This window comes from Psammomys obesus, unplaced genomic scaffold (genome assembly GCF_907164565.1).
Source record: "Psammomys obesus unplaced genomic scaffold, mPsaObe1.curated_primary_1811, whole genome shotgun sequence".
Taxonomy (NCBI): Eukaryota; Metazoa; Chordata; class Mammalia; order Rodentia; family Muridae; genus Psammomys; species Psammomys obesus.
Window position 1 is genome coordinate 56,722,392 of NW_026585895.1, and position 15,828 is coordinate 56,738,219.

A 15,828-nucleotide genomic window follows, 5' to 3' on the forward strand; every position below is an offset into this window, starting at 1 on the left:
TTGTTTCTTTGGTCTGTTATGAGTACCCTATCTGAGATGAACAGACATTTGTTCAACTATCCCCAGAAAAATCACATATTATCAAGATGGATAACAAAACTACTTCTTTGCCTACTCTTATTGTTTCTGGGCAAATGAACTGACTCCATACAACTCTGCATCCACAGAATATATTAAATCAGTCTATTCATATGTCTTTTTCTTTCAGACCATGGCTCCTACAAGAGATCTGGTTCCTAGTGACCTTTCTTGGACTCCTCCACCAGGTCAGTCAGGGACATGAGCCAGGAGCAAAGAATAGGGCAGTGATTCACACAAGGTATGTACCCCTACAGAGGCCGCATTTGTTTGAGTAAGTGAGATATTGACTACAAAGGACCAAAACAGCCATCATGTGCTAGAACTCCACTTCAGACATCAAAGCCCTTCAGAAGAAGGAAGCCTGGAGCCTCTGGCCTTCTAAGAGGCTATGTCCATAAGGTTCCTAAACCACCATGAAAAACTCACATTGTCCCGGATATTGATGTCAGAACCTTTAGACAGCAGCAGCTTCACCAGGTCCACGTGCTTGTACTCAGTGGCCCAGATCATAGGTGTCCAACCACCATCATCCTGAGTGTAAGAGACAAAAGATATCACCACCACAGATAGGAAGTGAGAAAATAACTTCATGCAGCTTGCTCAGGGGCTAAGAGTCCTCAGAGAACTGTTTTCTGACAAGTCAAAGCCAGGAAAGGCACAGTCCCTTTGTAGTAGGAGAGGTAAGTTGCTCGGCTGACCTTTCTGCTCCAACTAACACTGCTGTCAGGACTAAACACTTAGTTAGCCTGACCAACCCAGGAGGACTCATAGCAAGGTTTGTGGGAAACATGAATAGAATGCTTTCACTCATGCTCTCAGCCTTTTGATGACTAAGCATAAGACCGATCAGCAGATGAACTAATAAATATCAGGTACAGAGGTAATTGTCACTGCCTCTTTTCAAAGGCCAGAGGAAGAAAGACCAATCCTATCTCCTGAGTCTATAGGGTTCATTAAGGACCTCAGGAATTGCTTTCCCATCACTATGGCTGAGATCAACGCATGTTAAGTAGTTTCATTTAGACCAGAAAGGGTATTCTGCAGGACCTGACTGTTCTGTGGCCACTTATCGGTCTGGAGGTGGGAGATAGCCTCCTTCCCAACAGCTCCAAAGGGCTTCCTGTACATCCACACTTGCATGTCATTGTAGACACACATAGCTTTCCTCCACAAATAAAGATGATCTCTCCCTGTAGTCAGCTAGTGGCAACATCTGAGACAATGGTGACATAGGGTGACATTAGACACATACATGCTGCACAAATACCAGCCTAGAATGACAAGGAATGGAATGCCTCACAGTGACCCAACAGGACAAATAAATATATAATGCTAGTGGCAGTTAAAATAAATCAGACCATGCTATTTTTAGATAATGAAAAAGGAAGGAAGGGGCTCAACTACAAGCTGCTATTTTCTTGTCTATGTGGCAGGAGATCACAGACAAGATGTAGAAGAGCAAGGTCTAAAGCAAAATGGCAGGGCTAAGATGCAGGGACATGAGGGAGATGGAAATGCAGCCCCAAACCAAGAATCAAAGGGCCCTACCATCATGTGCGTGAAACAGTCTTAAAGCTAGTAGGTCTTCTTAGATTGTTTGCTAGACTGACATGTCTTTATAGATGCCTATTGTGTGCCTAACGCCAATAAGGCACACAGGTCACAGAACTGGTGAAACACCTCCTTATGATGGTGGGGGAGGCTGGTCAGTAAACAACAAACCTAGTAAGACAATGGACAGTGCTAAGGAACAACTAGATCTAGGAGGAAACCTGGATTCCCTCAGGGAGGACAGAAGCTATCCTGGGCATGGGAGTTTGGGAAACACTGAATAGAGGTGAGGAGGCCTAACAGAATACCAAGAATGGAACCATCAGACTAGTACTGCAGAGAGGCCTTACAAAACAAGTGGAGAATGTGAGAATGAGGCCTATGCTGGCCACTTCTTTAGTCTACTTAATATAGGCTAGGGTCAGCTGGGAAGAGGGAACCTCAACTGAGAAAATGCCTCCATTAGATTGGTTTTGTAGACAAGTCTGTGAAGACATTTTCTTGTTTCATAATTGATGTGAAAAGGCCCAGCCTACTGTAGGCACTACTACCGCTGGGCAGGTAGTCTAGAATATATAAGAAAGCAAATTAAGCAAGCTATGGAAAGCAAGCCAGTAAGCTGTGTTCCACCATGGTCTCTGCTTCAGTTCCTGCCTCCAGGTCCCTACCCTGACTTCCATCAATGAAAGAGTATAACCTGTAAGATCAAATAACCCCTTCCCTCCCCAGGTTACTTTTGGCCAAGGTGTTTATCACAGAAACTGAAAATAAGATAAGGCCTTTTGGGGCTTGTGGGCCTTTAAGCATCTGAAATCAAGAGGAGATATGTGAAGAAGGTGGTGGGAAAGCTATGCCACTGAATAGGGAAATGGCTTTACCTGGCAGTTGACATCCATCTGTCCATTTGAAAGCAGATACTGAACCACATCATAATGGCCTTTCTTGGCAGCCAAGTGCAAACATGTGGAGCCCTCTGCGTCCTGCAATACAAATGCCATTCAATGCAGAGAAACCACTCACAAGTTGTTGTTGGTGCAAACCACAGAGAACTTATACTCCCAACCAAAAGGACGTACTGTCAATGAAACCACTCAACTGAACCCAAGCTAAGAGGACCAAGGTCCTGTCTCAAAAGCCCATTGGCTACAAGAGCCAAGTCCTTAGTCCCAACCCTTAGGTTGGAAGAAATCCCGCTTCAATCATATGTACCTACATAATATGTACATCCTGATGAAGAACTTGCCCATTTCTACCCACCCTGAACTAGATGACCACCAAGGTACTTTTCATAATGAACATGCTTTGCCAGCTCCTGCCAGAAACAGTTCTAAGATGAATATGAGGCCTATCCAGGCCACAGTTGCTCCTTAAAGGACTTTGTACTCTGGAGAGCTAACCATGGTCACAGAGCACAGGAAAATAGAGTGGATTAATCAGCCATCCACAGATAATTTTAAACAAGGTGAAAAGAACAGGCAGCAAGCAAGCTTGCCGTACATATACAATTCAGCCATATTACTGCTTTTGTATTCTTTGGTGCTGAGACTATTTCATTAGCTTTTGGTTCTGCTCCCTCCTGGATTCTACACACATCATACTACCTCACAAAAATAGTAACAACGACAACAACAATAATAATAATGGAAGACACTGACAAAGAAGCTTCAGGACAGGCAAATAGCTCTACACAATAAAAAAACTGAGTATAGCCACCAGGCCAGGCATTGCTCCCCTGCTCCTGTTTTCACTGATCACAAGGATCATATGGATATACTGACCATTGTTCTTAAAAGACAATGCTCCCTTTCCGATTTTTGTACTGACTTTATGTCTATTACCTTTCTCTCTCAGAGTCCAAACATTTATCATTAGACACACATCAACAAATGTGATGTATTAATAAGGATGTCCATCTTTCTCAAGAGGAATCTGCATCCCCAGTTCCATGTCACTGACATTGAGAATTGACACTGGAAGACTTCTGCAGGTTTTAAGAATAGTGATGTAGCTCACCAGTTAAGAGCACTAACTGCTCTTCCAGAGGGCCTGGGTTCAATTCCCAGCACCCACAACTGTCTGTAACTCCAAGATCTGATAACCATAGACATGACATACATGCAGGCAAAACACCAATGCACATAAAAAAAATAAAAATAAATAATTAAAAAAAAATAGTGATGACATATATGGCAGAAAGAACTGGTAGCTAGCTGAACTACTACAGAGCAGAAAGGCAGGCAGACACTTGCATGCGCGCATGCACCACATACACACACACACACACACACACGCACGCACGCACGCACGCACGCGCACCTGTGCAGACTGGAGAATAATTTATGCAAAAGAAACTCACTGAACTAAGATATGAACTTAGCAAATAGCAGGGATTTCTGGCAGGGATAAGCTTCTGGTATACTGTTCAGAGCAGTCAGTAGTACAGTCTACAAGTACAACTGAAGTTTTTATCACACCAGCCATAGACACACCCACAAAGCTTCCTTCCCTTTTCATCCAACCCCTCAAGAACAACGGCTCTTAGTATCTGCTTTTTGATGTATGTGAATATGTCTATAATCCAACAGCAGGAACCCTGAATAATTTATAATACTGTACGTCATTCCACAGGTCCTCTACAACTCCTTTTTAGGCCAATGTTAAAAATGACATGAAACACTCATTTGTTATCTTTACTTTTTTTTATTTGTGTATGGATATTTTGCCTGCATGCATATCTATACCACATACCATGGAGGTAGAAAAAGGTAGCAGACCCCCTGGGACTGGATTTACAGATTATTTTAAGTCAACATGTAGGTGCTGAAAACAGAAAGTGATTCTCTGGAAGAGCAGCTAATGCTCTTAGATGTGGAACCATTTCTCCAGCACCTCATTGTTTGTGTATAGCTGAGATAAAATTAACCCTAGATTCTACATCCCTAGCTGAGGAACATACAGCTATTTCTCATTTCCTGCTGTTTAAAAATATGTTAAATAATACAACGTTTCTTTCATTGCCTGTGGTAGGGTCAGCCACATAAGAATTATCAGGATCCCGCTTTACTGGTATGACAAGCCGCTATCCAGGAAATGGCCATCTCCCCCACATGTATGAACATGTGCATACAACTCTATACCTTCTCAGGTATTTTAAACATTACAGTGCTTATCTTAATCAGGTTTTAAAGGCTGAGTACTTTTTTACATTTAAAATTGTTATGTCATCTTCTATGGGCTAATTACGTTCTCAATTTTCTTTTATGTAATCACAAAGATAATCTTTCTGAAAGTTCTATCAGTTCACTTCCTCCTCTCTTTTTTTTGTTTTGGGAGGGGGGGGCTTTTGGAGGCAGGGTTTCTTTGTGTAGCTTTGGCTGTCCTGGACGCGCTTTGTAGACCAGGCTGGCCTCAAACTCACAGAGATTTACCTGCCTCTGCCTCCCAGAATCAGTTCACCTTCTAAATATTATCTTCAAGTTTATAATCTGCATAGTGCAAGAGTCTCTCATATCATGTCTATCACCATTCTAATATACCACTGTTGGTTGTTATGGGTGTTGTTTGTGTATATACATGTGCATTTCCCATCAGAGTTCAGTCTGCAGCCATGACTACTGGTTTAAATATTTTCCACATTCTCTATTTGTCTGATCTGGTTAACACACTTCCTGTATGGAAGCTACATAAACTTTTCCCAGATTCCACTTTACTTTCTTCCCTACTAGCATTTTTTTTAACACTGTATTTCTTAGCATTTTCTCAAAAGAATACAATATTTATCTTTAATAAAATCCCATATTGCTCTGGTGGAGGACCTGAGCTCAGTTCCAAGCACTTGCATCAGGTGGCTCATAAGACGTATAACACCAGCTCCTAGATGCCCTCTTTGATTCTTCTCAGGCACCTACACTCACATGCACATACCCACACAGAGACACATCACATATTTAAAACAAATCTTTAAGAGTATCCATTAAATTAGCATAATTATTAACTACATTCTATTTACCCTCATACTCACAGTAGTTCTCACCCTTTATCAAGAAAACTTCTCTTTGCAGAAGATGGAGACTACTACAGAAAACCATAACAAATGCAGAGTTGTAGAGCCCAGTCCCAACTGATACATCCACAATACAATGTAAGGCTCAGAAAAAGGGATGGAAAGATTCTAAGAGAACATGAAGTTTGCTATGAGATTGTGTTTCCTAGCTATGTCAGAGAAGTACATCCATGAAGTCTTAACAACACAGCTGCCAAAATATGAATTAAACAAGGATGACACCAGTAGACATTCTAATGGTTAGGGGAAAGCTGTCAAGGACTCAACCCTAGAAGAAGAACTATTAGAAATGGTATTTCCCAGAAAATAGCCCAAAAATTGGCTAAATAGCAAAAACCTATACAAGCAACATACAAACTGAACAGGTTGTCTTTATATACTTAGAAATATATATGTATATTATACATTACATACACACGTATGTGTGCAATTAAAGAAAAGGAAGCCATGAATTTGAAAGTAAGTGTATATGTGTGTGTTTGGGGGGGGGGGAGTCTGAAGGAAGGGAAGGGGGAAAATGATGAAATTATATTACTCTCAAAAAAGAAAAATATTTTAAAAAGCATTATTCATCTCTTATTTAACTTAAATAGTATTTTGACATCCTACAATAAAATAACCTTAAAAATGGATTCCATTTGTACATTATCTGTCTCTGTGTTATTGCTGGTGTATAATTATTTGTAAATCTGTATAAACTCCATCTTATGTATCCTTGTTTTAAACAGCCTCTTGTCTTTTAAAGAAAAGAGTCTGGAGGCAGGCATGCTGGCTACACCTTTAATTCCAGCACTTGGGAGGCAGAGGCAGGTGGATTTCTATGAGTCTGAAGCCAGCCTAATCTACAAAGTGTGTCCAGGACAGTCAAGGCTCTTATACAGAGAAACCCTTTCTCGAAAAACCATTTAAAAACAAAACAAAAAAAGCAGGCTCCAGCTCAGCATCAGAGAAAAAAATAAACACAAGGGAAGAAAGAAATAAAAAGTAAACAGGCCCAAGTGGCTAACCAAGCAACCAAAAAAATCTGCCCGACAGAAACAAAGGAAAGTCTGGCCTCTAATCAAGTAGAAGCCATAATTGTGTATCATGTCTTTCAGTGACTCCAGTCTCCCTTATTGTACAATCCCACTCTTCTTTAATCTAGGATAATATCTTACTGTGTTCTCAATGAAAGTTTTTAGTAACTAGGAACATTATAAAAAGGGGATCCCACCTCATTCCATTTTTACATGTAAATGATTTTTTATAAAAGTGAGATCATTCAGCAGGTGTTTATGTTGTGATACAACCAGAAAAGACAGTGGGGTGCTGAACGATGGGAGGTTGTGACTGCTTTAGGTATCAGCCTAACATTACATGTAGGGGTAAATTTTACATCTTACAATTCAAAGCATTCTTAATGGTAATTTGGAATCTCAGTCATACACTTAATGTATCTCAAGTCTTTTAAATTACTTTCAGTCTCATGTTTTTAAAAACTTTCCCTTTTTTTAAAAATTAAATGAATCACTTCTTGGTTCTTGTCCATGCAAAACTGTGAACCAAGCAGGGTGTCATGGTATGAGCCTTTAATCTTTCCTTGGGAGGCAGAGGAGAGAAGATCTCTGAGTTTGAGGATAGTTTGATCTAGTTCCAGGACATCAGGACTACACAGAGAGACCCAGTCTCCAAAACAAAAACAAAACAAAAACAAAAACCAGCCAACCAACCGACCAAACAAACAAATAAAAACTAACAAACACAATAACGAAAAAACAAACAAACAAACAAAAAACTCTACAATTTTAACATCTCTAATTGTGGTGGTCAATTTTCACAATGTGCTTTGAAAGAAAAAAAAATCTGAGTATATAGCATAATGACAAAATAAATATGAGAAAGTAATGATGCTATCATTTAATAATATTATGTGAGATCCCTAAAGGAAAAATTTCCACTGAGCTTAATTTAAGCTGGAACACCACTGGAATAACTAACTGGTTTAAAAAACACATAATATATGTCTCTCAGTTTTTTGGTACATGTGTTAAAATTGTGTACAAACTAAAATGTCAGTTATTAACAGAAATTTAAAGAACAGCTTCTATATTCATTTTATTGTTTGAGACAGTGTCTCACTGTGTAGCCCAGGCAGGCACTGAACTCAAGAGATCTGCCTGCCTCTGCCCCCAGAGTACTGGGATAATAGACATGTACCACCATACCTTGTTTTACCTCATTTTTAAAAGAACACCTTCTCTGGGTTATCAGGGCATCAGGCATCAGGTCAGGGAGTCTGCTAGTACCCAACTTGCATGTTTGCTCTGGACATTCTTGACAATTTCTCACTGATGTATCTGAATGTGGTATGTTTTCCATTTGCCTTACTTCAGGTTATTGAGTTGCTTTTTTGTTTGTTTGTTTAGATCTATGGATTACTGGTTTTCTTAAATATAAGAAATGTATGAGCTGGGTGTGGTGGTGCACGCCTGTAATCCCAGCAGAGGCAGGCGGATCTCTGTAAGTTCCAGGCCAGTCTGGCCTACAAAGTGAGTCTAGGACAGCCAAGGCTACACAGAAAAATCCTGTCTCAAACAAACAAACTGTACACACACACACACACACACACACACACACACACACACACACACACACGAGATCATGAGTTCTTCGTTCTTAATCCAAATTTTTTCTCTCCTAGGTTTTCTATACCATCTTTTTGAGAAATCAGGAACATACATGTTGGGGTATAGCCTATAATGTTTGAATACTGAAAAGTTTCACCCTTTCTTTTGCTATATTAAAACTACTGCAAAACCCATTCACACAATTCTCAGTCTTAACATCTGCCCTCAGCACTTAGATGGCAGCCCCTCTACATCTTGGATTTGTAGGCTCCCACCTGTTCCAGATGAAAACTTAGTACTCTCCTTTTTAATGTAGCAAATCTACCCAAAAAGATACCTGGCTCGCTCCAAGAGTGGTATTTAATAAGAGAGAAATAGCGAAATTTTAACTTGATGTGAATACAGACTTGATAAATCTGAACAGAGGTTATAGCCACATTTTGTTGAAAAAACAAACACACAGGTACTGATGTGAAAAAGAATAACTTCTACACTGGGGAAGGGTGTTAAGAGATGAATACAGAGCCTCAAAACTAAGTCCTAGGCATGTACTCTATCATGGAATAATATCATTATACCTTTATTCTTTACATTGTTTATTTAGCACAGTATGTCATAAACTATTGCATTCTTATGTTTTGTTCTCAGTCTCATGTACTAAGTCTGACCCTTGAAGTCATTCTGTAGACATCAACTTCTGATGGCCCCACCTCTATCTCCTGAGTGTAATGACTACAGGCCTACCCTACCACACCCAGTTTATGAGGATCAAATGCATGCTAGGCAAGCATTCCACTAAAAGCTATATCCTTAGCCATCCAATTTTTATTTTATAATTTCTTATTATTAGTACTATTTTAGGTTTATTTTGCTTTTTTGGTACAGTCCTACTTGGGTTGCCCTGGAACTCACTACATAAACCAAGTCACCACTGAACTCATAGAGATCCTTCTGCTGCTACCTCCCCAAGTAATTAGAGGGATTACAGGCCCTCTAATTTCTAAGTATACAAATCAGTGAAATTACATATAATATTAAAACATGATTGTCACTGTTTCAATAACTTTTTCAAAACAAAACAAAAACCCTACAATCATCAGGCTCTACCTACTTACCTCGCATCTTTTCTATACCTGGCATCATTATCCAAGCCACACTCTATCTATGATTTTCCTATCTTGGAATCTTACATAAATGGAAGTTTGTGGTAATTATGCTTTGTGTCTAGCTTCTTTTTTTTTAATTTTTTAAATGTCAAGTTTTGGTTTTCTGAAAAATATTTTTCGTTATTATTATTATTATTATTAATTATAATTTATTCACTTTATATCCTGGCTGTAGCCCCCTCCCTCATCTCCTGGTCCCACCCTACCTCCCCTCCTATCCCCCCACCACGTCCTTCCCCTAGTCCACTGAAAGGGGAGGTCCTCCTCCCCTACTCAACCATACAAGGACATTTGCTCAACTATGTTCATAGCAGCTTTATTCATAATACCAGAATCTGGAAACAACCTAGATGTCCCTCAACTGAAGAATGGATACAGAAATTGTGGTACATTTACACAATGAAATACTACTTAGCAATTAAAAACAAGGAAATCATGAAACTGGCAGGCAAATGGATAGAACTAGAAAAGATCATCCTGATTGAGGTAACCCAGAAGCAGAAAGACACACATGGTATATACTCACTAGTAAGTGGATATCAATCATATTATATAGGATGAACATACTAAAATCTATAGTCATAAAGAAGCTAAGCAACAAAAAGGACCCTAGGGAAGAGGCTTAATCCTCATTCAGAAGGGAAAATAGGATAGACATCGGAAGTAGGATAAGACAGGGAACAGGACAGGAGCCTTCCACAGAGGACCTCTAAAAGGACTCTACTCGGCAGGGTATTGAAGCAGATGCTGAGACTTATAGCCAAACTTTGGGCAGCGTGCAGGCAATTTTATGGAAGAAGAGGGAGACAGAAAGACCTAGGGGACAGGAGCTCCACAAGGAGCCCAACAGAGCAAAAAATTCCGGGCCTAGTGGGGACTGCAGAGACTGACAAATCAACCAAGGACCATGCATGGAGAGGACCTAGACCCCCTGCTCAGATGTAGCCCATGGGGAGTTCAGTCTACATGTGGGTTCCCTAGTAAGGGGAGTAGAGGCAGTCACTGCCATGGCCTCAGTTGCCTGCTCTTTCATCACCTTCCCCTGGAGAGGTGGCCTTATTAGGCTACAGAGAAAGAGGCCTTATAAGCTTGTGTCTAGCTTTTTATATTTTATATCCCCAAAAGTTTACCTGGGCTGTAACATCTCTATGTTTTATTCCTAACCATGGCTGAATGACATTCCGTTGAGTAGACAGACTACTTGTTCCTTAAAGTAATACAGGATTGTTGAGTTATTTCTGGGAAGAGTGCAACAATACATAGTGGTGTTCAAGACTGTCTTGTATTTCTTGGTTATATACCTACAGGTAGAATTGTTGAGTCACCAAGCCATTAGGAATTGCATTATTTTGAGAGAGGTTCTTGAAAGAGTTCTTGACAGAGTTTGGCCTTGGAGTCACAATCCTCCGACCTCTTTATTTTAAGTGTTATGGTTATGGGTTTTACTATCTTGAAAAGTATATAACTTTAGCTATTATGTTCAGTTCTTTGATCCATTTTTACACATACATGGAATTATATACATTATATTATACATTATATATATATATACACACACACATTATTCAATATAGAATACCAAGTTTTCCCAGCACCATTTGCTGAAAAGTTGCCTTAAATGGACTAACATCACAAGTAGTAGTTTATTTCTAAGATTTTTTTCATCTAATTCCATTGATCTGCAGCTCTATCTTCATACCAGAACTATACCATTTTCATTACTGTAGCTTTGCAGTAAGTTCTGACATAAGGAAGTCTAATCACACCAATTTGTTCTCTTTCAACCTTGTACCACTATTCTAGATTTCCTGAAAGGCCTGTATAAACTTTAAGATTGGTGTTTCTATATGTGGTTGGAATTTTGATAAGGATTACATAATGATCTCCCATTTATTTGAATTTTTTTTTTTTTTAAAGATAAAGCCTTCAAGTAGCCCAAGCTGGCATCAAACTCACTGTATAGCCAAAAGATGACCTTGAATTCTGATCATCCTGCCTTTTGCCTCCCAAATGCTGGAATTAAAGGTGCAAATCTCAATGAAGGGTTTATGTGGTAATGAAGCAAGCACCACTAACTGAGCTACATACTAAATCCTGCCTCCTTTAACAATTGCTTCTCAATGTGTAAGCTTTTGGTCTCTTTGATTAAACTAATCAAAGACTTCTAAGTATTTTATTCTTTTTGATGATAACTATAAATGAAATTAACTCAACTTCCTTTTTGGATAAATTAACTGAAAGAATATAGAAAAATAAATCAAACATGGTGATGCACACCTATAACCCCAACCTGAGAAGTCTGAGGCAGGAGGATCATAAGTCCTAAGCTCACAATATATAATAAGACCCTGTACCAAAAAAAGACACGAGAAAAATGAAATTTAACTGTTATTCGTGTCAATTTTGTGTCCTATTACTTGTTAAATTATTTTACTAACTCTAACAATAGTTTTGTTGATCCTTTATGGTTTTTACACATAAGATCACATTAACTGCGAACTGAGTGATATTTAAGCCATCTATTTCTCTTCTTGCCTAACTGATGTTCTACACAAATACACAATAGAGGAAAAGCAAAATGAAAGAAGGAAGACATATACTTCACGGCCAACTCCTGATTAGTTGATTTGTCTGTTACTGGTACAACAGATAGATCCAGTGGTTACTAGGAAATCTTTACGAGTAGACCAGGTCACTATGTACTTATAGTTTGTATCTGAAATGTTCCAAAGACTGAGTCCCAGCTTAAAATCTGAAATTTTCAGAAGGTGGAGCCTGGCTGGCAGAAGCAGGTCACCATGAAGAGGCCTCTTCCGGGTTATACCTGCTCTGGGGCCTGGCTTATATCTTCTCCTTCTGAACTATCAGCACACAAACACTGACTGCCATAAGTTCCTGCTGCAATTCTGCCATCCTCCTGCACTTTGATTGACTGAAACCCTTCTGAAATTTTGAGCCAAACTAAATCTTTACTCCTGTAAGTCATTCTGCCAGGCATTTTGTCACAATAAGAAGAAAAGTCAGTACTACACCAAGTAAGTGGAAACGCTATGCTAGACAACAGAATAAATATCTGATAGCAATAAGTTCCTGCAGGTGTTTCAAGGAAAAACTGTTCCCTGTTCACCTTAGAAACATCTACACATGAAATAGGAATATGAACCTGACTGGGTGGGTACCTTCGGATCCACCTGTGCTCCGGCCTTGATGAGGTACTTCACTGCATCCAAGTGATTGTTTTCTGCAGCCTCCATCAGTGGGGTCCGCTGATCTTCTGAGCAAGTGTCAATATTGGCACCCGCCTAGTAAAACACAAATTGTTTAGATGTGTTGAGGGTAAGTTCTGCATCCTCTTTCCCAGTAAGTAAAGAGCTGCGAGGCTTCTGGAGTGGTCATAAAAGAGATTCAACAAACAACATTAAAACTGTTTCACTAAAAAAAAAAAAAAAAAAAAAAAAAAAAAACTGTTTCACTGACGGCGATTCAGTGGTAGGTACCCACCTTGCATAAACAAGTCCCTGGGTTCAACCTCTAGCCCTACACACCCAACACATAATACCACACACACAGACAGCTACAATTATCCTATAAAGCTCTAGTTCAAGCAGAATATTTTTGGTAGAGTGAATTTCTAAATTAACCTGACATACAGGCACAGCAGGATACAGAGATGTCTAAGAAAGGAAGAAGAAGAGCCTCAGGGATTGGGGGGAGGAGTATGGGATGGCAGAGAACATCCTATACAGCCTTTTTCTTCAAATGTTAAAATATTTTCTGGAATAAACAAACACTTGCTCCAGAAGATATGAATTTTGGAATAAATTATAACTTTTTCAATAAAATTAAGAGGCAAATGAACAGATAGGTAAGAGTACAGATAGGTAAGATCCCAGTTTGATATCAGGTGTGGCCAAAAGCAAGACAACTACTGACAGCTAAGCCTTCTTCATAGGATTCTCAGACTAATTTCTTAAAGACAAAGGACTAATACTTACCTTATAAAGTAAATGTTTACAGTAATAAAGTAAAAATAGTATTCTTGCCATCAGGAGTAAAATAAGCTAAAGTCAGCTGGGCATGGTGGCACACTGGCCTTTAATCCCAGCACTCATGGAGGCAGAGGCAGAGGCAGGTAGAGCTCAGTGAGTTCAAGGCCAGCCTGGTCTACAAAGCAAGACCAGGCCAGCCAAGTCTACACAGAGAAACCCTGTTTCGAAAAACAAAAACAAAAACAAAAATAGTCCAGAGATATGCTCCAAAAGGTAGTGTAGCCCCACAATGCTGGGACCAGAGATCAAGAGACCACGTTAAAGTTTGGCTGCCAAAAAAAAAAAAAAAGAAGGCAAAGAAAGCCAGAACTTTAAAGCCATTTAATTTTAATAAGTATGTAATTTTTAAAAACACACAGAATGGCCAGGCAGTGGTGGCACACACCTTTAATCCCAGCACTCAGCAAAGCAAATACTCAGCAGCCCAACACCCTACCCAAGGAAAACAAAAAACCCTCTGAGATTATTAAGGCTATGTGAGAGGTATGGGGGTATAAAAGTAAGGTCCACCAAGTGATTAATCAGATTTTCAAAGAGAAAAATATATTCTTCACTACTGGGCTTTAAAACCACACCTATCATGAGGGATACAGATAGACAGAATGCTGGATGTGGTATGCTAAACCACTGTGAAATTGACATGACCCACTTCCATAGATTCCCAAGCCCTTACTGAGAGTAAGGGTGCAATCCTGAGAGCCAGTGGCAGGAGATGGGGAGAGAGAGGGAGGGAGGGGGGGAGGGAGAGAGGAGGAAGGAAGGAAGGAAGGAAGGAAGGAAGGAAGGAAGGAAGGAAGGAAGGAAGGAAGGAAGGAAGGAAGGGTTGATGACTCTTATCAAACCAAGTTCTCTCCTCTGCCAACCTGCCCTCCAGAGCCCTCAGCACAGCAGGGTATGCTACTAAAAATAAAGTGCTGTTAAACAGAATTCTGTCAGTAAATAGAAACCCACAAGACAACACTACTAGACAGGACAGTCAAGCATAACAGTGATTCTGTGCTTCTCTCAGCCCCCGAGCCAGACAGTAGGCTTCCAAAACACTGACAAAATAGGGAGAACTCCAGACTAAAAGAGTACTTTCTCGGTGGCTGTACCCCCCTGAGGGGGAGGTGATCAAAGAGCAGGCCAATCAGTTTATGTAAGAGACAGTCCCTGTTCCCATTACTAGGGAACCTACTTGGACACTGAGCTGCCCTGAGCTACATCTGTGCAGGGGTTATAGCCTAGGTTATGGCCATACATGGTCCATGGTTGGGGTATCAGTCTCAAAAAACACCCATGTCCAGATTTTTTGGTTCTCTTGCTCTCCTTGTGGAGCTCCTGTCCCCTCCAGGTCTTTCTATCTCCCCCTTCTTTCATAAGATTCCCTGCACTCTGCCCAAAGTTTGGCTATGAGTCTTAGCATCTGCTTTGATACTCTGCAGGGTAGAGTCTTTCAGAGGCTCTCTGTGGTAGGCTCTTGTCCTGTTCCCTGTTTTCCCCCTCTTCTGATGTCCACCTTCTTTGACTTTCTGAATGAGGATTGAGCATCTTACCCAGAGGCCTTCTTCATTAGCTTCTTTAGGACTATAGATTTTAGTATGTTCATCCTATATAATATGTCTAATGTCTACTTATAAGTGAGTATATACCCTGTGTGTCTTTCTGCTTCTGAGATACCTCAATCAGGATGATCTTTTCTAGGTCCCACCATTTGCCTGGAAATTTCATGATTTCCTTGTTTTTAATTGCTGAGTAATATTCCATTGTGTAAGTGTACCAAAATTTCTGTATCTATTCCTCGACTGAGGGCCATCTGGGTTGCTTCCAGCTTCTGGCTATTACAAATAAAGCTGCTACGAACATGGTTGAACAAATGTCCTTGTTGTGTACTTGAGCATCTTTTGGATATATGCCTATGAGAGATATAGCTGGATCTTGAGGTAGCACTATTCCTAATCGTCTGAGGCCACAAAAGAAGACAATGCAGGCAGTCCTGATGAGACCTGATAGGCTAGGATCAGATAGAAGGGGAGGACCATCTCCCTTATCAGTAGACTGGGGGAGGAATATGGGTGGAGAAGAGGGAGGAAGGAGAAGAGGGAGGGAGCTACAGGTGGGATACAAAGGGAATAAACTGTAATTAATAAAAATTATAATAAGAAAGAAATAGGCACTCTCAGTGATGCAACAATTTAGCCAACTTGTTCTAAACTATCCATCTTTTATGTTCACCAACTTTTATGTTCGGCCAACTTACTTTAACATCATTGGGCTTAAATATGACAAACAAGATATGACTAAGAATATCCAACTACTAGTAATGCTGTGTT

At 40.0% G+C, this 15,828-nt stretch overlaps 1 protein-coding gene across 9 annotated transcripts in view; it reads right to left on the reverse strand.

Annotated features, from left to right (window-relative positions):
* The window catches only part of Ehmt1 (euchromatic histone lysine methyltransferase 1), a 142,354-nt gene that overhangs the window by 21,630 nt on the left and 104,896 nt on the right, over positions 1 to 15,828 (reverse strand). For all 9 annotated transcript variants that reach the window (XM_055600112.1, XM_055600113.1, XM_055600107.1 and 6 more), the window contains 3 exons: positions 12,647 to 12,769; positions 2,511 to 2,612; positions 508 to 612 (listed from right to left, as the gene is read on the reverse strand). In XM_055600112.1, coding sequence (XP_055456087.1) covers positions 508 to 612; positions 2,511 to 2,612; positions 12,647 to 12,769 — 330 coding nt within the window. The remainder of the gene's footprint in view (positions 1 to 507; positions 613 to 2,510; positions 2,613 to 12,646; positions 12,770 to 15,828) is intronic.